The 26,396-nt window shown below is 40.4% G+C and overlaps 1 protein-coding gene across 1 annotated transcript in view; it reads right to left on the reverse strand.

The window, feature by feature from the left end:
- Positions 1 to 859: 859 nt before the first annotated feature.
- Positions 860 to 26,396, reverse strand: part of LOC6603368 (ran-binding protein 16) — a 59,060-nt gene continuing 33,523 nt past the window's right edge. Inside the window, exons 2-14 of the mRNA XM_026992560.1 lie at positions 18,781 to 18,873; positions 18,478 to 18,584; positions 18,189 to 18,418; positions 10,626 to 10,725; positions 10,352 to 10,567; positions 3,144 to 3,290; positions 2,404 to 3,083; positions 2,057 to 2,349; positions 1,838 to 1,991; positions 1,377 to 1,782; positions 1,167 to 1,305; positions 1,026 to 1,103; positions 860 to 963 (exon numbers count right to left, since the gene is read on the reverse strand). Coding sequence (XP_026848361.1) covers positions 875 to 963; positions 1,026 to 1,103; positions 1,167 to 1,305; positions 1,377 to 1,782; positions 1,838 to 1,991; positions 2,057 to 2,349; positions 2,404 to 3,083; positions 3,144 to 3,290; positions 10,352 to 10,567; positions 10,626 to 10,725; positions 18,189 to 18,361 — 2,475 coding nt within the window. The 5' untranslated portion in view covers positions 18,362 to 18,418; positions 18,478 to 18,584; positions 18,781 to 18,873 and the 3' untranslated portion in view covers positions 860 to 874. The remainder of the gene's footprint in view (positions 964 to 1,025; positions 1,104 to 1,166; positions 1,306 to 1,376; positions 1,783 to 1,837; positions 1,992 to 2,056; positions 2,350 to 2,403; positions 3,084 to 3,143; positions 3,291 to 10,351; positions 10,568 to 10,625; positions 10,726 to 18,188; positions 18,419 to 18,477; positions 18,585 to 18,780; positions 18,874 to 26,396) is intronic.

Raw genomic sequence — 26,396 nt, forward strand, 5'->3', positions numbered from 1 at the left:
AAAATTAATATTTCAGACAAGTGCAATAGCACAGCCTTGCTCAAGCAGCTCAAGCGCGATAACTTCGTTCGGTACATCGCAAAACTCAAACACCTGCTCGCTATTGAACGAGTTTTTGCAAACTATTGAGGTAGCTTCAGAAGACGAAACTGAGGATGGAGAGCGAGCAGACCTCATCAAGAAAGGATATGCCGAAATTGCCGTCTATACCCCAAAGCCAATTTGCTTGACCTCCAATATTATGGAGTATTGGGAGGAGCATCGATACCGTTTCCCAAACTTATACGAGCTGGCCAAAGTGGCACTCAGTTCCTGCGACTCAAGTTAGTGTTGAGAGATCATTTTCGGCACTCAAAATGATGCTCACTGATCAGAGATGCAACCTCGCGTACGAATCATTGTGGAAATTACTTTTTGTAACATTAAATAATACTTATTAATTAAACGTATTTCCGACAACAAAACCAAAAATAACAAAAAATTTTAATGTAATTTCAAAAAGAAAATTTTAGCGCAGGGTGTAGCTTTGTGGTCCGTTGACAAGGATATGCAATAATATTGGCGAACATTTTAACACAGAAGCCGTAAATTCCTGTTGAGTTTTATTTTAAGAGAAAAAAATAAAAATCATTGATGATTATTATTTTTGAGCTTTATTTTTTTTTATCAATATCTGTGAAGAAAATCGTAAAAATTGAAATATGTTCATTACCAAGTAATTTTTATTATATAACTTATAATGATTACGGTCCCTGGTATAAACGTAACAATATACAACTATGGAATCTGAAACGTTCTCTTCTGCCTGCGACATATGTATGTACATCAAGAAACATCAGTCAAGCATCGTTGCAATCATTTTCGACAATTTGAATTATGTAAAGTTATTCGAGATACATACCTTAAGAAATTTTTCGTTTTCCTGCGTCAAACTTCGAAGCTTTTTGTTTGGGAATGTGGAAACTAAGGTATAATAAAAAAATATGTTTAAAAACTCATTATGATTTAAATCATTTTATTTTTACCTTTAAGCTGAAGCTGTTTAAATATGTACGAAACGATACTATCTAAAATTGTGCAGCAGCTTATGTAAATGGCGGAATCTGAAATTTCAATATTAAAAATTTTAAATATTGCTAGGATGCATTTTTATTTTTAGTGCGCACCTAACGCTGCAAGGCCCTTGGTAAGGCTTTCCAATATGTATACAAATGCACATGGCTCCAAAGCGGCTAGGTACGTAACATGGTCTTGAGATAGGCAATTTAATAAATTGTAATATGCAGACGACAGTTTTGGATATTCCTATAAGTGGAATAAAAGAAACCAATATAAGAACTAATTTACTTCATTGTTTCGTATGTAAGTTAACTTACAAGTAAATCATTTTGTTGTATAGAGAGTATTAACTTAGCAACAATATTAAGAACGCTGTCCAGTGTATCATCTCCATACAATTTGAATACACCACAGTTAACATAGTTTCCACCAAGTGAATTTTTTAAAATTAAAAAACATATTGCTATTCCTTTTAGTTTCATTGGGTAAAGTCGATCACGTGGAACCTCCAATTGTAAAATACGGTTTCCGTAAATACAAATAAGTTTTGAAGCCTCTCGGAACAGCAGTATACCCATAGGACTGGATACATTTCCAGCCAATCGTTGTGTTCGACAATGTACCAGCTCAGCGAAAAGTTTTAAAACGGGTGTGGTAACTGCGGGATCATGAGCCCATAAATCCACTGCACGTAACAATATGGGCAAATAGTCTGTATAGTAACTGTAATCAATAATATTAGTCAATTGCAATACTAATAAATAATATGCATACGAACAGCCATTCAAAAAGCATAGTATATTGAATACGAGCATTTAGGGGCAGGGCTAATCCTCGAAGGTCCCGTGCTAACCCAATAACTGCTTTCTTCGCTTCGTCATTAGGAAAGCTATTGGCATCCATCAGCACAGTTCCAAGGTTTTCAAATTGATCTATATAAAAACAGAGTGGGAAAGATTTGAATGTGTGATAATTAAATTTGCAGATTTAAACTGACTTGTCAAAGGCGTCAAAAAATTATAGAATCGTTCTTCATCTTCTCCCAAATCAAACATTAACAAACGGCCTAGAGATGTGTAAAACATAGTGCGACATCGCATTTCACTTAGGGAAGAGTTTGTTCCTAGGAAAGGGAAATGTTCGCTTGTATGGTGTGTCAGCATAAATTGCACTTCGTCTAAGCGTGCAAGCTTACGCACTGAATTAAAGTGCACAGAAAGATCCGAAAGTAACATCAGAGTTTTAGTAATAATCTGTTCAGAGCGCCCCCAAAACTTTAAATTGGTTATACTGAAAATTACAGAAATGTTTAGCGCATGAGAAACAAGTAATTAATATACATACATTTTACGATTTATGAAGCTTAATAGCATTTGCTCATCGCTAAGTCCAAAGACTTCAGTCAGTCTTTTATATACATTCGCTTTTTGAGCTTGCTCGCTGCTATGCATTTTGCGAACTTGATCCAAAAAGCTTAGCATGGCCAGCTCAAGCTTTTCGCATCCAGCCTGAGGCAAACGTGCATCTGTCAAACTCATTAGTTGAAGCACCCTTATGACAAGTTCTCCATCCATAGTATCGTGCTCGTCGCTAGTCGTAACAGAAAGGCGCCCAACAATGGCCGACCCGATAATGTACACCAACCAAGTTAGCTGTAGCTCATGCACAGTGATATCTATAGGATTAGCGTTGGGCGTCTGTACAAGGTTTTCATACTCACGTGCCTTTTGATCAAAATGCTGCACAAGAAGACTGCAAGTCTTATTATACTCGCACCGCTCAATAACTGATAGTTGCTCAAGTTGTTGCTGGACCATACACAGATCATCCAGTGGATCCTCTAAATTATCCCTTACAATTAAAGGAACAGCATCTAGGCGCGACTCGATATAAGCTTTAATCACTTCTGGTGTATATGTACCAAGTAAATGTGGATCCGGGGATTTTACATATGGTACAGATGCTACCATACGTTGCCAAAGAGTAAGTAAGTAGTGCACACTGTTTGGTGCAAAAAGCCACAACTACAGAAAGGAAATATATCTGATGTATTCTTAAAACAAACATAACTTTGAAACACCTACATGCAATGATTGCACAGTAAATTTCGCTATCAATTGGATAGCTTCTGGATAACAAGGAACAGCAATAAGCTCGCCTAATTGATAATTTGATTTCAGGCGAGCTAGCAAGCGGCAGAATTCGTGATAGTTATCTGGATCACTTAAACCCTGAAAATAAAACCATATACATTTAAAAGAAATATGCGACGTTATGATATAAGGTACTACATTGGTATATATGTAAGCCTGTTATTGTTATAACATATACATATATTTATATATATATCAATATATAACTTATATTTATATATTTCCGTGCACTCCGTCTCATTGTAACATTATACTAAATCTACTCGAAGCGTTGTGAAGTGGTGATTATGGTTGGAGAAGCAGGCCACGCATCTCTATCAATTATTCTTGAAGTCTTCATAAGAAAAGACACAACGAAGACGGGAAAAATATAAAGAGAGCTATCTCAAGAGCTAGTTATGTTCTATTGTTTAATATTGCAATCCGTATACCTAATTACTTGCCGCTTTCGCTATATTCATTACTTGCTCCTATATTCCATCCATATTCCAGATAAAGATAATGTGGCAGTTCTTGATTTCTTTAACTTGCCGGGAACTGTTTGGTGTTCGGTACAAGAGTCTAATCGGCTAGTGCCCATGTCACGACGTGACCTTGTGACGGCTTGCTTGACCTGTCCCTGTCTCAAGTCAACCATGTGAAAAATTCCTTGGGTGGATTGCTTGAACACACACTTTTGTAGGTTCGATATCACAGGAGTGTGGATACCAAATTAATCCAGGCGCTCACTTTTGCGATAGGAAAAGCCGACCAACAGACGTGTGTGTTAGAGAGAGCCAGAGCGAGAAAGAATGAAATTGTTTTGTTCATTCTGGCTATAAAATTGATACGATCTGGTTCATATTCTGCCCTCTAGAAGCAATAATCATTTTCTACGATGGATGCCACAGGTTTTCGTCTTTTGTGGGGCGGAAAGGGGCACGCCGAAGTTCTGAAGTACACTTGTAACAGTGACATATCACAGAAGTCTGGATACAACATTTCGTTGCTCTAGGTCTTATAGTCTCTGAGCACTAGGCGCTCATAGGGACGGACAGACAGACAAGCAAACATGGCTCTATCGACTTGGCTATTGATGCTGATATAGATCCACAAATCTAATATACCCCTATACTCATTTTGAGTATCGGGTATAAAAATGTGTTAAGTAAATTGTAGAAAACGTTTGTGCCATTCATAACGTCAGTGCAAAATTAAAGAGCAGAGCAATCAAAAACCCTAAGAAAGTTATTAAGTTTCGCAAAATTTACGAAAACAGCGGAAACATTCAGATAGCCTACCCGACCGATCGAATACAGGTGGTCTTATATCAAGCGACACTTCAAAAGTAGGATGGCAGGCGTCTTCACGTATATTGATCAGACGGGACCGGAATAACAACACTATGGCCGGATCCGACGACCCAAGGAATTTTTAACATGGTTAACTTGAAATAGGGACTGGTCAACCAAGCCGTCAATAAAGTCATGTCGCGACATGAGAAAACGTTTTTATACTGGTTTAATGAAAACCAAACTGTAACTGGAATGTTGAAGTCTCTAAAAACTATCATAGGATCTTTATCTGACAGCGAGAAAGAAACAGACAGGTGCTGCTTGTATATTGATATATTCGAGGACGGTGGATCTTATGTAGTGAAGATAGAAGAGGCGGAAAGAATCAGTTTTAAGCAGGAACTCCACTTTTTGTTGAATCTGGACAGTGAAACGTTCAGACGTGAAATTTGAGTCCACTGCAATTCTAAGCGTTCTGTTCCGGCCTGTCAATACTTCGGAACTAAAGATCCGGCTTTAACCAGGTCAAGGTGAACACAGTAACCTGCGATGAAAATGTAAAACTCTCCAGGGAGAGAGTGCTGAGATTACTGCATAGGCCTCTAATATTTTGCTTTGTATAAAATCAGTTAAATCATGATGTCTTGGGGTCTGAACTTGAGACAAACTTGAGCGGCAAGCGCATTGGTGTGACCCCCACCAGTGGTTTTGGAAGCATAAGCCTGGTATCTGGCTTGATGTTCCATTTCGAAGTCCTGTAAATGCAGCTGTCCTGCACTGCGCCACTTCCCTTGGTATGTCCAGCTTACTCGTCGTCTGCTTAAACGCAATGCAGTCTGTGACCAGCTTAAACCTTATTCCCAGCAGATAATATCTAAACTTTTTTAAGTGCAAGATATTTCAACTCGAGTACGTAACTACGTTGCTTAGATTCATTGCTTAGAATTAAACCGGGTGAAGCTTTCCCTCAAACATCTGCAACAGAACTGCTCTGTAGCCATCTTTGGATGCGTCAGTGTGTAGCTCGGTTGAGGCAATTCTTATGTAGATTCGCAAAATAGGAACGGTTACCAGAAAGGATGTCAACTCCAGGATCGACCGTTCTTCCTCTGTTCCGTTCTTCTTCTTAAAATCGACGTCTTTTTTAAAGAAATTTGTAAAAACGATCTTTAAACACCATGCTTTTTAGTTTCCGATAGTCAACGCAGACTCTCAACGTTTGATCTTTCTTTCTGACTATTACAATTCTGGCCGCTACGTGAGAAGTAGATTTTCGCACAATACCCTGATCGAGCCACTCAGACAAACGGCTTGACGACTGGCAAAAAGGTTTTATTCCCCCATCTGGAATCATCTTAGGCTAAATTGGACATATTATAGCACCTTCGATTGACTTGTGACTGCTTTCCAATAGCTACTCGATGTTCTTTTGATATTGGGTTGGAGCCACAAATTACCGAAGTTTCGAACACATTGTAAACCATGTTGTACTCATCTTCCGACATTTTCTGATGTTCCAGGCCTAGAAAAGAGATCGCATCGGCCATAAGCGAGAACTTCTTTATAAATTCCTAGTCCAATAGTCTATCATATTCCACTGCATTGCTTGGAACCACCAGGAGATTGTGTTCGGTTCGCAACTGATCTACTTCTATGTCGGCATGAAAAAATCCAATCGGCTTCGTGTTCTGGTTTCCTAGGCCCCGCAAATTTGTTGCACAGCATTTCCACATCGTTCAAATTTTCAAACACACCTTCTTTAACCAAGGTTACACGGGATCGTCAACTAGGCACTGAACTTCGATACCATTTACAAGGACTGTCCTAAACAACCCATGATTATATTCACTCTTCCAGCGTTCTTTGGACAATTACGGGAGATATGTCCACTCTCGATGCAACTAAAACATTTCGCATCAGCTGTACACGAAATTCTTGTATCCGCAATCCGGCGAACAGCAATTAACCGCAAAAAGAGTCGTTCTCTTTCGTAGTGATCAGACGCGTTTTTGTTTTGCGCTTCGCATTTTTTCCTTTTGTTTTGAATAAACAGCCGGTGTTTTCCTAAATAAATTCTATTTAACTTCCTAACCAGACAACAATCTGGAAACCTATACTATTCCGCGAGTGCATGCCTTTTGATTTGTGTTAAAACATTATTTAACTTTTCATTTTTCGGCGTCGGCTTGTGCTTGTGTTTGTGTTGTTGCAGTGAGTGAGTACGCATTACATTGCATTGCAGTCCGCTCTCGTCTGGTAGCTTTTGTTGTTTTATCACTCTCTCGCTATCACCTCAACTTCAATAACTGTTCTTTCTCTCTCGCTCTTTAAACTTTCTGAGCAATAGCACTCTCTGCTTAGTAGCTCACGCTATAACCGATCTCCTCCCTCTCTTTTTTACTAATTCCGCTTTGAGCAATTGTCTGGCACATTGGTCTGATATCAATTTTTGTTTGAAATTGGTATTGAAAATGTTTAAATAGATATGTTAAATATTTAAAATGGAATTCGCTGTGGTCTGCGCCAATGAAACTTGCGAGAAGCCGAATACCCACGATCATCCGAATGTCACCTGCTGGCTCTGCGACAGCGTAGTGCACGCAAAATGCGCTGGATTTTCTGGCCTCGTGAGTGATGCTATAGCCAAACGTAATGGGTTGCATTTCAGTTGCAAGGCATGCCGGGCGATGGAAAATGATATGGTGGTTTTTATGAGGCAGCCGTGGAAGGGCTTTAAGGAGCTGACCGTTGGCTTTAAAAAGCAATACGATCGGCTCCTAGCCATGGAGTCTCAATTTGGCAGTCTGCAACTGCTGAATGAGTCTCCGAGGCGTAAAAAGGTCACTCCGCGGGATCTGCAAGTGCCAACCGTCACTCAGCCGTGCGCCGCCTCTCTTGATCTCGTTTGCCACTCCAAGGGCAACGACAGCTTCTGGCGATGCAGATTCGGTAGCCGAATTCATCGCCTCGGAGAATGTGCAGCCAAGTACGTCTGCAGCGTTCGTGTCCGTGGTGTCCGCAAGTTCGCTAGTTGTCCCGTCTGTCCCGATCCCACCAGTAAATAGACGTTCCGGACCTCCGGATATTGCCACCACAGGTACTAGGCCTGGGGTGATTAAACCACTGGTGGGGAACGAAACCAAAACGACAAGTTTTTGTTTCACGGCTGGCCCCTGACCTCACATCTAATGATGTAATTGCTTTTATTCAAAGCAAAATAAAAGCCGTGGGATTAAAGGTGGAGAAATTCAACTTCTCTTATGCCAGGGAGATAGCCCTTCCACTTTTCCAAAAAACTAACTTCTCTTTTAGTAACGTATCAGAATGTTAGAGGCTTGCGTAGTAAGCTCAGCATTCTTTTCCGGGATAGTGTTGCATTTGCTTCCCACGTTATTGTGTTTACTGAAACCTGGTTAAAGCCGGACATTCTTAGTTCCGAGGTTTTGGCAGGTCGGTACACAACTTTTAGAAAGGACCGTTCGTCTCGACGTGCAGGAGGGGTTCTGATTTCAGTGGACTCTAACTCCACGTCGGAACACTTCACATGCCAGGTTCAACCGGAACTGGAATTCCTGTGTGTATAACTGATTCTTCCCGCTTTCGCTATATTCATTACTTGCCCGTATATTCCACCTTTTTCGGATATCTCTATTTATGAGCAGCATTTGTCCGCTCTAACTGCTGTTTCTTCCTCGCTTCAACTTGCCAGCAACTGTTTGGTCTTCGGTAAACGAGTCCAGTAACCTAGTGCCCATGTCACGAAATGACTTTGTTGACGGCTTGCTTGACCCTGTCTCAAGTCAACCATGTGATTGCTTGATCTGTGCTTTGTATCGGATCCAACCATAGTGTTGTTAAACCGAGCCCTTCCGCTCACTATACCTGAAGACGCCTACAATCCTACTTGCGAAGTGTCGCTAGATATAAGACCAACTGTATTGGATCGGTCGAGTAGGCCACCTGAACGTGTCCGTTGCTTTCGTAAAGCCAAATTTTAGAAGCTTAATAATCTATTTAGGGATTTTGATTGGTCCGCTTTGTACTTGTGCACTGATGTCATAAAAGGCACAAACATATTTTACAATGCTCTTGGCACATTTTTTGATTCTTGTGTCCCGTTTTCTTATCCGATTAGATCTGGAAAACCCCCTTGGTTTACCAATGAGTTATCCAGCCTAAAAAACTTAAAATCAAGACTTTATAAAAAATTTCAGGAAGTTAGTTCTCCTACTTCTCACTCTCGCTATGTAACTGCTCGATCAAACTTTTCAGTTCTTAATGCACAATGCTATAAGAACTACCTATCTCGATGCAGGATACGTTTTTCTCAGAACCTTAAACAGTTTTACTGCTTCGTAAACAGTAAGCGTAGAATGTCCGCACACCCATCCTCACTATCATTTTGTAATACTTCGGCAAATAATGATCAGGCAATTGCCGATCATTTTGCCCAATTTTTCCAAACCACCTATTCTGAGGAAAGCTACTGTGGTCATCCGTACCCATACGGTTTACCGAGGTCGAACGGCATTTTCAGTCTCTTGTTAAATTAAGTTTCTTTACTTCATGATCTTCTACTAATTAGGACGGTGTTTTCACCGGGTCCAGACGGGGTTCCATGCTGTATACTCAGGTGCTGTGCAGACTGTATGGACCCTTGCTTAAAGTATTCACTCTGTCCATTGATTCTTCATGCTTCCCCACGATCTGGAAGGAATCGTTTATAATTCCTGTCCATACGAAAGGTAGCAAGTCTGAAGAGAAAAATTATATAGGTCTAGCAAAGTTATCCGCTATTCCCAAAATGTTTGAGAAGGTATTAACTCCGCACTTACAACATCTCTGCAAATCACTTATATCTCCAACTCAGCACGGATTTATTTTTTGTTGGCTCCCTATACCCTATTTGGTGGTTCTCTTGACAGAATTACCCTGGTGGATGATCTGGGTGTTATGTTAGACCCAAAGATAAAGTTTTCCGAACACACTTCTAACATGGTAAATAGGCCATGGGCGTGCTTGGGTTTATAAAGAGGTGGTCAGAGGAATTTAACGACCCCTATATAACAAAGACTCTCTATACCTCGCTTGTTCGTCGGATCTTAGAATACGGCTCCTGTGTATGGTGCCCTCAGTACAAAGTACACCAGGACCGTATAGAATCAGCACAGAAAAACTTTTTACTCTTTGCTCTGCGGGGCCTTAACTGGGATGCGGGTGTGAGACTCCCAACTTACACTAGTAGACTGCTATTAGTAGACCTCCCATCCTTAGTTAACCGTAGAAAAATGCTTGGTGTGATTTTTGTGCTTGATCAACTTGATCAGGGGTGACATAGACAGCCCTGATCTGTTGGGCCGCATAACTTCACGATTCCTATTAGACCTACTAGAAATTTTATACCGTTGTTCCTTCCATTTTGTAGATCGAATTATTCCTTGCATGAACCGTTTAGGATCTTCTTACGCTCGGATTATAATTCCCTCTACCATATCATATCCACCACTAATTCTCTTCCTCTTATTAAATTACTAATCCTTACACACCTATCTAGTAATTAGTAATTAATAATTGTAGTGGTATTTTTATGTTTATTTTGAATGCATGTCTAGTTCTCTTAGAAACTTTCGTGCTAATCTGCTGGTGTCACACGGGCCACTTGACGGTGCAGTAATTGCATCGCCTCTTAAAAGATGCAGTCAACGTCCATTAAATATTGTTATGATATAGCTAATTCCAAGATTTATCTTTTAGATGAAGAAAATATAGTTCGAATGGAGGTAGAAAATGGTTCCTTCTGGCCAAACATCCGGCCAATTTTCTTATACCATGAAATTGTATACAAAATGCAGATACATTACTTACGTGCAAGTTAGTCAGAATATTTCTTACACCTTCAACCAGATGTGTGAGAAATTTCGTTCTTTCAGTGTTACTGAAAAGAGATCGACGCACAGATGTCATTTGCACTAAACAAGATATGGAGTAGCTAGCTAAACCATTTGGAAGAATCTGGTATAAATCAAAAAAAAGTTTCAGTGTGTTTAAGTCCAGGAACGCAGGCCGCCAGGCTGTTGGAATCTATTTACAAAACAACATTATTTCGAATACTCACTCTTTAAATCCATTTATAACATACCTGAACATTGTTCATATCATCGGCAGATTCATCTGTTGAACTTCCAATAAAATCAAAGCTCAAACAATTTTTCGTCAGTCGCAGCACATGAGATATCAACCTTAATATGCATAAAGTAACCAAAAGTTAGCAGACCGAATTCAATTTTATTAATAATACAATGGGACTAGCTATATGGTCCGAAGTTAATAGCCTTGCAGATCCATTGTTCCTATTCTAACTCATAATGTACTAAATTGTGTAAAGACAGCTTTTTCCCGCCACATTTAATTCAAAATGTAAGTGCAAAAAATTAAGTTTTTGACCATTAGCAATTTAACCGCATAAACTTCACGATTCCCATTAGACTTACTAGAAACTATATACCGTTGTTCCTTCCACTTTGTATATCGAATCATTCCATGCATGAACCGTTTAGGGTCTTATGCTCGGATTATAATTCCCTCTACCATATTATATCCACCACTCTTCCTCTTATTAAGTCACTAATCCTCACACACCTTTCTAGTAATTTTTAATTGTAGTGGAATTTGTATTTGTAGTTTGAATGCATGCTTAGTTGCGTAGTAAGTGTTGAGCTAATTTTCCTCGAATATTAGCCTTACAACTATCTTTCCTGCATGTTCGCGTTCGGTTCGGCTACTCGCCACACGTCATGCGCCAGCGCCAACGCCAACGCACATTCACTGTCAGTGGGGAATCACTGACACTAACGATAGGGGTGAGTACCTTTTCAATTATTTACTGACCACCCAGGTGGTCCTATTAAATCGGCGAAGTGATCCAACCTTCATTATTAAAAACAGCAAGGAGGTCCTAGACCTAACACTTGCCTTTCATGAGATACATGGGTACATCGTATCCTGGAGCGTCCTGAAAGGGCATTCCTTCTCGGACAACAGGTACGTGGAAACCGTATTCTCTTTTTCACCACCGAGACCAGCTCAATTCCGGAACCTCAGGCGGACAAACTGGACTCGGTACTCAGACCACCTTTGTCGTGTTCTCCCTGAGACTCCACCTGAGGAGGAGTTTTCCAGGGAGGCCACGACTCATCTCGTTAAAACATTTACCGACACCTGCAATGAGGCGCTCGATATATCCTGCCCATCTGGCAAGAGCAGAGGCCGGAAGAAAACTGAATGGTGGACTCCTAAACTGTGGGAGCTCCGGAAAGCCTCCCGGAGACTCTTTAACACACTCTTTAACGAATACAAGGTCAGTCTGTCAACTTATAATAAAGAACTTAGGAAAGCCAAACGCGCCTCATGGCGTAAGTTCTGTAGCGAAATCGAGAATAACTCAGAAGCCTCGCGCTTGCGGCAAGTTCTCTCGAAGACTACACCCACTCTGGGCTACCTGAAGAATGCCGACCAATCGTGGACAACGTCCAGCAATGAGCCGCTACATCTTCTCCTCAACACCCACTTCCCCGGCTGCGATGAAAACAGACCACACTAAGTCGCGGCTCCTTCCATTGCCTCAAGTGATATCAGTGATATCACAAACCTGCTAAGCCAGGAAAACATTTCCTGGGCAATCAAAAGCTTCAAACCATACAAGTCTGCGGGGCCAGATGGCATTATCCCTGCCCAACTGATTCACGCTGGACAAAAAGCCACTAATTGGCTCAAATGGGAATCTTCTCCCATGGATATATCCCGGAAACCTGGCTTCATACCAAAGTCGTCTTCATTCCTAAGGCAGGCAAGCCCTCGCATACTGCCCCCAAAGATTTCAGACCCATAAGTCTATCGTCTTTCCTTCTGAAGACGATGGAACTCCTGGGGATGCATCTCACGGTGAGTATTCCGCATAGTCTAGTCTCAGATTCCCAGCATGCCTATCGGAAGGGAAGATCCACCGAAACGGCCCTACACACGGTCACATCGATTATAGAAGCGTCCCTTAACTGTAAGGAGTACACCCTCGTAGCCTTCCTCGACATAGAAGGCGCCTTTAATAACATCCTCCCGACCGCCATCTCGGGTGCACTGACGGACCTGGGGATTGACTCCCAGACGGTGAGCCTGATCGATCAGATGCTACAATGCAGGACGGTTGAGGCATCACTGGGGACGTCAACGTTCATCAGATTTGTCAGCAGAGGCACCCCTCAGGTCGGAGTCCTCTCGCCCCTCCTATGGAACGTGGCAGTGAACGAGCTGCTGCGGGATATAGAGGGGGTGGCCGCCGCGTGGTGGCGTATGCGGACAATGTTGCCACAGCATTCTGCGGTAAATTTCCGCAGACGCCGTGTGAGTGCTTGACAAGCACACTCATGAAGATGTCAAAATGGGCAGACAAATGCGGTCTAGGTGTCAATCCGTTTTAAACGGAACTTGTGCTTTTCACTAGGAAGTACAAAACCCCCAAAACTATGTGGGGAAGCGCTAGTCTTTATCAACAACGCCAGGTATCTTGGCCTAATCTTCGATAGAAAGCTCGACTGGAAATTGAGCATAGAGGATAGAGAATACACTTGCAGGAAAACCTTCGGAATGACCCCTTATATAGTTCGGTGGCTTTACACCGCCATCATACGACCAATCATGCTCTATGGAGTGGTGGCATGGTGGCCAACCTTAGACAAAAGAACACGCCTCAATAAATTCAGCAGAGTTCAATGCATGGCAGAGCTATGCATAACTGACGGGCTACGCACTACCCCAAAAAAAAAAAAATCCTCGATACCATGCTGGACCTCCTTCGCGTAGACCTCATGGGAAAGAAGGTTGCAACACTTTCCGCCCTCAGAATGAGGGAAGCCAAACTATGGAAAGTATCCGCATTTGGTCATTCGGGAATCCTGACAAGACTACCGCAATCCCCAGAGAGGACAGATTATTGTACCCCTAGGGACCATCTCTCGTCGCCTTTCGAGGTATCAATCCAACCTAGGGAGGACTGGGAGATGGGCGAACCGAGACCGCGTTGGTGGCATCACTCGGGACGTCAACGTCCACCAGATTTGTCAGTAGAGGCACCCCGCAGGGCGGAGTCCTCTCGCCCCTCCTATGGAACGTGGCAGTGAACGAACTGCTGCGGGAGATAGAGGGGGGTGGCTGCCGCGTGGTGGCGTACGCGGACGACGTTGCCATAGCATTCTCCGGAAAATTTCCGCAGACGTTGTGTGAGTGCATGACAAGTACTCTCACGAAAATGTCGAAATGGGCAGAAAAATGCGGGTTAGGCGTCAACACGTCTAAAACGGAACTGGTGCTTTTCACTAGGAAGTACAAAGTTCCGGCACTGATTCCCCCAAAACTATGTGGGGAAGCGCTAGTCTTTATCAACAACGCCAGGTATCTTGGCCTAATCTTCGATAGAAAGCTCGACTGGAAATTGAGCATAGAGGATAGAGAATACACTTGCAGGAAAACCTTCGGAATGACCCCTTATATAGTTCGGTGGCTTTACACCGCCATCATACGACCAATCATGCTCTATGGAGTGGTGGCATGGTGGCCAACCTTAGACAAAAGAACACGCCTCAATAAATTCAGCAGAGTTCAACGCATGGCAGAGCTATGCATAACTGACGGGCTACGCACTACCCCAAAAAAAAAAAATCCTCGATACCATGCTGGACCTCCTTCGCGTAGACCTCATGGGAAAGAAGGTTGCAACACTTTCCGCCCTCAGAATGAGGGAAGCCAAACTATGGAAAGTATCCGCATTTGGTCATTCGGGAATCCTGACAAGACTACCGCAATCCCGTATCAATCCCACCTAGGGAGGACTGGGAGATGGGCGAACCGAGACCCGCAAACGCGGTCCACTTGTACACTGATGGCTCAAAGTTAGACGGCCGCGTTGGTGGCGGTGTCTACTGCAACGAGCTAGGAAGGGTTTTATCGTTTTTTTTTGCCATGTCATGACACCATAAGTTTTGGAAACTAAGATACCATAAATAAAACAAGCGCTGCGTGCCTTTTTCTACAGTCACAGTAGAGTTCGATTGAAAGTAAAAAAGCGCAGCACTTGCTTTAAAAGAAAGACGTGGGTTTTGGCTAAAGGCGCGAATTCCTTCGCCAATAATTTATTGAGCGAATAGAAAAACAAGTCACAAGAATAAAACTAGAGACTGGAAACTTCAGAGCAAAGATAGCTGCTTTTGTAGCTAAATTTTACATTTTCTTTGTTATAGCACTAGCAGATGATGTCGAAAAAGGTCAACGAAAATCCGAGCACCAACTGAAGGACCAAATCCGAAGCGAAAGTCCCAAGACCAAGCGAAAATATCTTTTCATTCAAAGCCGACAGTAAAATTATCGGCATATTGAATTGACAAAACATCATGCGCGTTCTGATTACGTTGAACTGTTATCTAATTTTTTTGGGATCGGTTCCGAAAGGTCATTTTTTTCGATCCATGAACGCTGGATGTCTGAGGCGATTTATCCCTTAAAATATATATTTTTCGAGAGCATTTTAAATTGAAAAATCAAAAAGAAAATTATTTGCGCGATGTATCTATTTTTATTGTTGGTTTTTATATAAATTTATATAAATCTGGACTTTCAATTTATATGCAAAATGTATAATAATAAAGAAGTTGATCGGAAAATTACAAATGTCGTTTTAAAAGAGATTTTTTCGGTATCTATCTGATGAATATATCGCACTTGCATTGTTTAACGATAAAGTAACTTTCATGCAGAACGAAAAATGGTGGCGCAACTCTTGACCATTTGTGTTAACGATGATGATCTGAAAACACTTACTTTTAAAGGAATAGATTTTCAAACATTAATTACAAAGAGACTATCTGATTTTGTAACAAATAATTCTTATATATTTTTCGATCGGCTTAATATTTTAAAAGCTTTTTTAACTAAAGATCCTTCAGAATGGCACTAATAAGGACTATCGAAGTATAAAGTGGCCGAACAGCCGAACTTTGAGCTTAAGTCGGCACATCTAAACTTTGTAGAATCTACAAATAAGGGCAACCTAGTCCTTGCCACCCAACTAGGGTCCCGACCATACCCATACGAGACAACTGTCTGAGCCTCCAATTAAGAGAGTAATATTTTCAACTGAGTTCGTTATCACAATCTCCGTATGCTTACAATAAGTATCAAAGCCATAACATATTCATCTTCGGTAGGTCCAATTTCAGCAGCACGAGGCTACGAGGCAAAAACTGAAGACTGCACCATGTACTGCAGAATGCAATTATTTTGTGGTCTCGGGCTACGTATGTTAAACATGGCATTCACAGAGAAATACAAATAATGGGAGAAGACTTCTGGAAAAAAGGTGCTAGGCAGACCAAGAAAACACAGAATAATTTCTATATTTTTAATGCTTTTATTAAATTGAAATTTAATAAATGCATTCCAATCCCCACTCTTTCCTTACACACTTTCCAGGCTTACTACCCATGCATCCAAAACAACGGATGGGACGGCCTTCAAACCGCACTAAATTCGGGACCACAAGTGAGCTCATGGATTCAAACGCCTTAGACTATTCTAGCCCATTGAATTATGTAAAACTAAAGACAAAAGAACATTTCTTCTCATAACGACTTGTTCTTTGAACGATTATTATTTTTGTACGCTAACTAAAAACATACAATACTAAAAAATGAACAGTTAAGACAATGATAACTTACATATACATACACATACATGTACATATCTTCATTAACAAAAAAAAGTTCGCTCTAATTGTTTTTTGATCGAAAATTCTTTTAGCATCTACAGTGGCGAGTGGGATACATGGTTTCACTTGTCAGTTTAAACGCCTATAAAATCTTTAAAAATGTATCAATCCTTCTGATTTTCATAGATTCTTTCATTTAGTGATAAAGAAAAAAATAATAATAATTTCAATTCAAAGATATCTCTTTCCTTAAGAGATTTTAATTTAAAAAAAAAAAAAGTCCATGTATCCACTTTTGCACGATTCAAATTTTTGTACTTTGATAATTTATTATATAAAATAGTGAATCGAATATTAACAAAGTTTTGTGATATGATTAATAACATAAAGTAACAAAAGCGAGAATATTTATTTTTATTATCTTACAGAATAAAAGCTTTAAAAGTTAAAAAAAACGAGGGGGAACGTTGTGAGTTGCTGAGGACACCGCAACTCTACGGTTATACCCGATACTAAGTCAGTATGGCTCTCCTCCGGCAGACGCCGCTAATATTAAACGACACGACAAAGAGTGCGTGCGAGAGAGACAGAAAATCAGTCTGATTTGTTCCTTTTGGCTATAAAAATGATCCGATCTGATCCAGATTCAGCAACCTGATAGATATGGTCATTATCTATGATTCTGCGTTCTTAGTTTTCTCGAATGTGCAATTTGTGGATGCAACAGATTTTCGTCCTTTGTGTGGGCGGAAGGGGGTGGGGCGAAATTTTGAGATATACGTTTTATAGTGAGATCTAACAGGAGTACGGACACTAAATTTGGTTACTCTAGCCTTAATACTCTCTGAGATTTGTGAATATCCCCAGATTTGCATCCTTTGCGGGGGCGGAAGGGGGTGTGGCGAAATTTTGAAACAAACTCGTCTCGGTCTGATATATTAGGAGTGTGGATACCAAATTTGGTTGCTCTAGCTTTTATAGTCTCTGAGATCTAGGCGCTAATGTTTTACTCTAAGCAAAGCCGCCTATGCTACGTGTGTGTTAGAGAGAGACAGGGCGAGAAAAAATGAAATTGTTTTCTTGATGCTGGCTATAATAATAATACGATCCAATTCAGATTTTGCAGTCTGAAAGATATGGTCATTCCCTACGATTCTGCGTTTTTGGTTTTATCGTATCTTTAAAAATGTGGATGCCACAGATTTTCGTCCTTTGTGGGGGCGGAAGTGGGCGGGGCGAAGTTTTGAAATATTTTTGTAGCAGTGACATATCACAGAAGTCTGGATCCAAAACATCGTTGCTCTAGCTCTTATAGTCTTTGAGCATTAGGCGCTGAAGGGGACGGACAGACGGACGGACGGACAGACAGACAGGGCTCAATCGACTCGGCTATTGATGCTGATCAAGAATATATATACTTTATAGGGTCGGAAACGATTCCTTCTGGACGTTACACACATCCACTTTTACCACAAATCGAATATACCCCAATACTCATTTTGAGTATCGGGTATAAAAAACTCCCTGACATCCGACCCACTTTTTATGATAAACTTGAGGAGCCAACATTTTTTTAAATATTTAAATGTTCTTTCAAAACGAAGTTTGCATTGTTCCATATAACTTGAGTATACTACACCTAGTTTTAAAAATCCTGAAATTAAGTGAAGGTTACAAATTTTTTTGAGTTTTATGAGAATTAAAAAAAAAATTTAAAACAAACTTAATTCAGTGTAATATCACAGGAGCCTGCACACTTAATTTAGTTGCTCTAGCATATAAATTCTTTAAGAACTTGGCGACAAAAAAGACGAATAGACGGACGGACAGGCAGACATGGCTATATCGACTCGGCTATTAATACTTATCAAGAATCATATACTTTATGGGGTCGGAAACGCAAAACTAATATGTCTCTATACTCTTTGAGTATCGGGTGTAAAAACTTACGCCTTCTGTGATTCATCCATAAATTTAAGGTTCTTGCTGTTATCACGTGCTGTTATTAAAAGTGAGCAAGATAGTAGAAATGTGTCGTAAAGTTGCTGGTCACGATAGGATGTAGCAATCTTCCGATTCTTGGAGAAGGACAAGTGTACATCTAATTCAACAATAGAATTCATTTCAGATACCAATTGTGATAAGATTTGAACGCCAACTGTGCAGTGTTCCACAGAACCCTAGAAGCCAAAATTAAAATTAGTGTTAGCGTCTTTACTGTTAAGAACTTGCCACATACCTGTAAAAACTTTTTTACGTCTTCTAATAAATTTTGAAAGATCAATTCACCTTTGTAAGTATCGAACCATCCATATTTTGTAATTTTGGCCAGGAGTGTAACCAAAGCTTGAATAACAAAATGTTGCAAGTTAGGCCTTGTGGCCAAGTAATTTAATGCATAGCTACGAATGTCGATTCTTTGCTCAAGGGTGAGTCCCTGTATTAGTTTTGTAAGGGTTGATGCGGCAAGCAGCTGTGCATAACTCGAATCAGCTCGGTCTAGTAGAAGCTGACATTTTGGTAGCGCATCTGAGCTACTTACAAATGTAGCAAGGGCTTTTTCTGCATCCCCACGAATGCAAACGTCTGTAGCTTCGTAAAGTTGTTTGCACAGAACTTCAAGCTGCTGTATCTCCTAAAAAAAATAAATTTTTATAAACAAGTTTTAATCATCATTCCAATAATGAAATCTAATGGTAATACAATCTATTAAGCTATTAATAATGTGGGAAAAGAGATACGGATTCCGATATTTGTTGTGAAGAATCAAATCCACTTTTTTAAGAGATTTTCGTTTCCGAATAACGAATATATGTTATTTTAGCCGGTACTCAAAGATTACAGTTAAATAGGTATAAATGTATGTACCCGCAGCAATAAAAAAAAGTCGCACTCTGAAATATAAACGCATTTGTTTATGCCCTCTCCAGTCGGTGGTTTTCTCAAATACTATTCTTATATCTGTAGCTTTGTAAAGTTGTTTGCACAGTATTTTAAGTTGCTGTAATTCCCAAAAATAAATACATTTGTACATAAATGTACGAGAGTTTAAATCATGATTTTAATAACACTATGCAACAACATATTTAAGTTTCGAACTAAGCCGCGTTTTTCTGATAGATTTGGGACTTTATTTTTCTTTAAGGAATCAGGGTTTTTATACCCGGTACTCGAAAAGTATAGGGATGTAATAGATATTTCGTTGAAATGGAAGTGTAAATTCCAGAAGGAAGCGTTTCCGACCCCATACGGTATATATGTATATTAGTGTCCCTTATATGGGGGAATTTTTTTTTCCGAATTCAATCACGCATACCCTCTTATTTTTTCCTTTTCCATAAAGTATATGTGTTCTAAATATTATTTGAAAATTTTGTCATTAACCAATGCCGAATCACACTCAAAATTTTACATATGTGAAAGGTAAAATTTTAACCAATGAACGCAGTTCTAATATTTTATTGGGAATATTTTCTTTTTAAAGTCTCCTTTTTATAATCCGGGTACATTTTTCTTTGTTCCTCATCCACTGTTAGACGGCCGTAAGAGTCTTTCATCAATTTCACAGCTCTTTCTGCTGTATCATTTACTGCCTTAAGTAATGAAAGACTAGTCTTGCTTTTTAAGTAAGATGGGTTACTGTTCCATGATGAAGGGCACAGACTCAATAAACTGTCATCAATTTTAAGGCGATCAAATGATGTCCTGCTTTTTAAAGATATCAAAGATAAAGAAATCGTCCATGTTTGTCTAAAATGGAAAGAAAACAAAAAATTTCATTTTTGAGTAAATACTTAAACGTTTAATATTACTTACCAAAAAGTGCACCGTTAAGATCTTCCATCGATGGTACATATCGTTTTCCTAAGCTGGTTCTATTTTGTTTACTCAAATTTGTGACCATTCTTTCCTTTACATCAAAAGTAACGTCGTCATCAAAAAGTGAGAGAGCCGATATTTCATCATGTAGATACCATAAATGATGACAAAATTTCTTCAAAGCAGCTTTTGCTATAGCTTCATCGATAGTTTCATATTCTTTCAAGGATTTTAAAAAGCATAAATCCTGATACGGTGCTTTCAAGATACTACGAACAATGACAGGTCGTATATAGCTGCGATTTCTTTTTGAGTGAGCTTGAGCTGAGAGCTTAAGATTTACATTTTTAAGGTGTAAATGGCTCGTGCCATCCAACGAGCTTGATGCATTGCGCCAGGATGTCTTGCTTTCTGTTCCCGTCCAATATCGCCACCTAGGAATATTATGGAGAGTTCAATTAACTCCCGAAAGTCTCCTCTAGCAAAATTTTCTTTCAGTTTCGCTTGAAAAAATGCCAACCCCTCATTATATTTAGAACGGCTAAAGTGCGCTTCCACAGTTTGTAGACCAGATTGTATTTTTGAAAGGTCCAGATTTTTCCAAGTATCCTTAAGCTTTTTAAAAAGCGGAATATCTGGACTTCTTGCTATTTCTGCAACTTTTACTTCAAAAACACTTTTCAGCACAAGCTCGTAGATATGATGGCGACAGGCAAAATATAGCAAATCTCTATCAAATTTTTGCTCTAACAATAAGCACGTGCCGTTAAACCGACCTGTGTTTGAAGCTGTTGTATCAAAACAAAGAATTTGTACGCAATCTTCAAGATTCCATTTGAGAACCGCATTCCAAACAGCTTGTGCTTGCTCTTTACCTGTCGAATTTTGCAGATGTGGCACTGCAATGAGTTGTTCTGTATTGTCAAATGCGATTACAATTGGAAGACGTTCCTCCTTACAGCTTCAACCATCTAGAGCTGGTAAAAGCTTTCCATCCCAGTGCAGACAGACAACTTCTGGGATATTATTGTTGAAATCCTCTTTTATCGCTATAGCACGTTTCTTCCGACTTTCTGTACAAATTCGTTGAATGGTAGACTTGTTAATACTAAGCTCATCAAAATTGTAACCAAGTGCCTCTACAGTAGCTTTAAGAACGTAAACAGAGAACGTACACTATGCTGGCACCTCTCTAAGGCAGCCACGAGCTTCGGAGTGACTAAGTCTTTTTATGTTTTGAGGCTGACCACTTTCTGTTATCATGGAATTATGAGAGCTTTCAGCTATATCTTCCAAGCTTGACAGTAAATCATCCTACAAAGTTAAATAGTAAAGTTCTAAAAATCATTAAGAATAATTTCATATAAATTATATGTGTGAAGAACAAAATTCAAAGAAGGTGCACCCAATGAAGAATCATGTTTTTTTTTTGCCGGGTTTCTTCTTTCAAACGCCTTGTTTGAGAGCGTTCTTCCTTATTGGCCAATTCTTTATCCACTCCACCATTTTGATTATTTCCATTGCTTCGGAATGGGCAATATCAAACAAATTGTCCAAAGTTTGAACAAAATTCTCTACGGGATGTATACTTTTCTGATACTTTTTTAGTATATTTTTGAATGTCTCTCCAAGCTTGATGTAAGCATAGTAGCTTCCTGTTACGCAAAGATTTTGTGGATATTCTTGCTCTTTCCCAAAAGATAATGCATTCGCGAAGCGCCAGATTAGCACTTTCATTTGTTGTCATTTTTACTTCACGCGTATTGTAAAACGGAACCGCAAGCACTTGGCGATTCGACTGAAGTTTTGCGCCAACTATGATGATGATTTATATCACCAACTAAAAAAATTTGCGGTTTGGAGCTGCGTAACTCTTGAGCCTTTGCTAAAAATATTATATTGTGTTTTATTACTTGCTAAACGCTTTGGCGCCAAAAACACAAAAGTAACGGGGTCTGCCATATGTTCATGGAACAGTGAACAGGGATGACACATCGCTTTATAAAAACCCAAGTATTCGTTATGATTTAAATATAACCTTTTTGTTATATATGTATGTTATATATATTTAAAACAAATACTTTTCAATGTATATACATATATGTTTTATATATTATATTTAGTCAAATAAGGAATACAAATTAAATTTGACGCGAGTAACAAAAAGTTTGCCAAAAACCTAAATGTAAAATGTATGCGTGGTTAAAATCACAACTTCTAATACGATTCTGTACGTTTTAATGAAATTTAAAAAAGCAAAAATAATTTTTGTAGTAATTTGGAAACAAAAGTAAAAAAAAAAATTGAGGGTATGCGTGTTCAAATCTTACTTTCCAAAAATAAGGGTCACTCTAATGTATATTCTTGATCAACAGCCGCGGCCGTTCTGTTTCTTTCGAAGACCTAAGACGTTTTTTTGTTCTGTTAATTAAATCTATTATCAGAGAGGGATAACATCAGAGATCTTATTAAAATGATTACTTACCTCGTTTTTTTTTTTTTGTTTGGTCGTTTATTATTAATAACAACTAACGCAGATAACAATATACGATAAAATTATACACTATAACTGTTATAGATGAGTTGGAGGTAAATATAATGACTAGGATTACAATATAATCAGCGGCTCAGGGTCAGCAGAATGTGTGCAGCCCTCGACAGCACTGCTGTGTCATCGGCAAACGTCACCATATTGAGGGTCTGCCCTGAGCGTGGTGGGCTTTGGAATGTCGTGGGTGAAAAGGGAGTAGTGCGTCGGCCCAAGCACTTTGCCTTGTGGTACTCTTCACTTAATGAATTTTATCGAGGATGTGCAGCATCCGTCCTTGACAACGCAAAGTGTCCTTTCCGTCACGAAGCTTTTGATGAGCTCGAACAGCTGGGGGTTGAGCAGCACCTCGATCTTGGCGAGCAGTCTTTCGTGCCACACCCGATCGAAGGCCTGTGAGATGTCGAGGTATGCCGCCACCGTGTACTGCTTGCGTTGGAAGCCATCGAGTATGTGCTCCACCACCATTTGTAGTTGCCCGGAGTGCTGGAGTCTAAACCCAAATTGATAGTTCGGAATGGCTCTTCTAACTAGCGAGGACTTCACAACCTTTCGTAGGATGCAGTGCTCAAACATTTTACCAAAGGTCGGGAGGAGTCTGATTGGTCTGTGGGTATGCTAGCCGTAATGCCGCGTTGAAGATAAACAATAGGTACAGTACCGCCCTGTGTGGTAGCGCCTTAGCCACGATGTTCTTGATCCTATCAATACCTGGGGCCTTCTTGGGTTTTAGCTTTCTTAGGACCATCGATACTTCTTGGAAGTTGATTGGCGCCCCCGGAAGCTTCATCTGATGGGCCTCGTTAAGCCTTTCAGTGACCGTCCGTAAGGTGTGAACCTATCTTCCAGATTCGTCGCAAAGCCTCCACAATGTCTATTGCTGTTCTTGCCCAAAGAGCCGTCAGCCATCCTTACCGGAAAGCAAAGTGTAGCGCTTGCCGCTTGTATCGTCCAGTCAGCTTTGAGTGTATGTCTGCTGTGGCCTTCGCCTAGCCACTATCCTGAAGACTCTGTCTTCATGTACTCACGCCTAAGTCGCTTCTTGAGGAGAAGCATCTTTCGATATCGCCCGAAGTGCCGCCTCTGTGGCTTCCAGTCTGTGACGTTCGAGTGCCTTGTCGGCCCCAGGTGGCAGCAGCTGCAGAAGCGTCACAGACTTCGGCCACGAGTGCTTCTATTGCTACGTCTACATCCTGGGAAGTCCTGACGTCTGTGTGGAGATCCAGCGAGCTACTTAGCAATTCCCTGAAGACCGGGACATTTGAGCCAGACTTCAACAGTCTCGTCGGGACTGGGATTGTCTGCGGAGTTTTCGATAGGGTAGCAATGGCAGCTGGTCGGAGCTGAGGTCGTGCTTCTCTCGGATGGTGATCTGGTTGCTGGCGATAGCTCGGTAGACGAAAAAGCCCAGGAAGGAGGGCATGGATATCCTATTTGATGCTACTACCCACCACCTGCGGCTACCTGTCGCAGTGCTTGCGCCGAGCAATTTGTCAGCTCATCATGCAGCGCCACCTCTGCGGTCTCCCCTGTGTCAGCCCCAAAGCCTGTGCTTCGCATTTCTCTGCTGGGCCAGCTGATGGTCGGCGCTTGACTAGGGAACCGATGGTGGCAGGTAGGCTGCGGATACGAGGATCTCCGCGCGCTACTTTGACATCATGACCGTCATGGAACAACATTTTTAGAAATGATCGTTCGTCTCGACGCGCTGGAGTAGTTCTGATTTTACAGTGACACAATTGCCAAAGGAAACAAAGTAACATTTGCCAATGTTGAGAGGGAGGGAATAAAGTCTGCACCAACGAACAACTCTATCCAGATCGCGCTGAAGAATCATACTTTCGCCTTAGATTTTGACAGATCGGAAGATTTTAAGATCATCAGCATAAAGCAAATGATGAAAAGCTTGAATGCTGAGAGATATGTCGCTGATCAAAATTGAGAACAGAAGTGAACCAAATGCACTTCCCTGTGGAAGGCCGAAAGTAGCCAAGAATGGGTCCGAAAGCTTTCCATTTACCAATACGACATACTCTCGTCGTTCAAAATATGACCTAAACCAACTGAGCAGAAGGGAATGAATCCCTGTGCAGCTTGGCTATTAAGGCACAGTGGGAGACTTTGTTCAAGGCCTTAGCAAAGTCAGTATACACAACATTTAATTCAGAGTACATTTCAAATACACGAGTGCAGAGATTACTGAAAGCGATGAGATTAGTGGTCGTTGATCTACCCGGCATTAAACCATGCTGATTTGGGCTAATGTACGACTTCATGAGGAAAGTGATCTTTCTGGCAATGAATCGCTCTAGAAGATTTGAAACATTGTTGAGTTTGGCAATTGGTCTAAATTTGGAGATAAGATCTTTGGCACTGTCGGGTCAAGCAGCTTAAATATTGTAAATAATTGCCAGTGGTGCGGACCAAAGGAAATGCATTTTGTTGTTGTCATTTCCAACGCCCACTGTAAATATCATTTGTTACCGCATATGCATGTGCAGAAAAATTCTTTCGTCTCCTTATATCTCAATCTCTCGTATTCGGCTTAGCAGCAGCCCCGAGCAGCTCTAACGCTCTCGGGCTATCCTACTCTCTCGCTCGCGTCTAAGCTTGCTGCATAGGGCCCGGAAATTTTGCCCGTCAACCCTTGCATTTTCAGTCTTGAGCTAATCGTCGCAGCTATTATATTAACATCCTCGCATCATTCGTTCGCCCAATCACCCTCATATGCACTGTGGCGAATTGAAGGCTCTCTTTAACATTCATGATGGACAGCATCGGGCTTAGGTCCCCTGGTGAAGATTCAAGGTATTATGAATGCCGAAATGTAGAGAGACATTCTGATTAACACATTATCTGGAGAACATGCCGATAATTTGCCACTTGCCTGTATATTTTAACAGGACAACGACCCGATACATTGCTGCAGGATAGTCAAGTCGTGGCTTAACCAAGAGGGAATCAATGTTTTGTAATGGTCTCCGCAGAGTTCCGACCAGAACCCTATAGAGAACTTGTGGGGAATTCTAAACCAAGTCATTTGCCAAAAAAAAAACAGCAATTGAAAGGATTTGTGCCGAATTTTACAGGAAGAATGGAGGAAAATCACCCCTCAACAGTGGGCACGTCCTGTAGATTCAGTACCAAGGCGTTGCTCCACTTTTCTTAAGCAGAAAGGTCATCCTACAAAATATGAAAGTAGTTTTATTAAAAATACTAGGAATACTGGGCAAATTTTAACTTTTTTAAACATTTTTTTTTTGAGGTGGCTTAAGTATATGAGCAGGATATTTTGGAGATGATTTCAGATTTTTTAATTATTTCGCTGACTATATATTTTCATAACTTGGTTGTTGTTGTATTAAAACACTGACATATAGAACTAATTTGAGACAAAAAATGGGAGCTGTAAAATAAAAACTTTTCTTGATATTCGCTTAAATTCTTGGTGTAGTTCTTGTGGCTTAAGTGTATGAGCACCACTGTACATACGCGATAAGTTGGTTTACATATGCAAAAAAATTGTGAATTATATACAACCTCTCGACTTTCATTAAATTCAAAATTGCAACAGTTATTAAAAACGCTTAATAGCTTTCTTAAAAATTGGCGTAGTCGTGGCGCATTACCAGCGCATTTGTAAAGAGAATTTTGAGAGGTTCGCAGAACGAAACAGGAAGGCAGAAATGCCATCACAACCAGGTTTATTAGAATTACCGAACTCATCAATTGCCTCCAAAATTTCCACCTCCGATCCAGTAAGTGTGCCAATATTGACACCTGAAAGAGAT

The sequence above is a fragment of the Drosophila persimilis genome, unplaced genomic scaffold (assembly GCF_003286085.1).
Source record: "Drosophila persimilis strain 14011-0111.01,24,50 unplaced genomic scaffold, DperRS2 tig00000746-arrow-arrow-pilon, whole genome shotgun sequence".
NCBI lineage: Eukaryota > Metazoa > Arthropoda > Insecta > Diptera > Drosophilidae > Drosophila > Drosophila persimilis.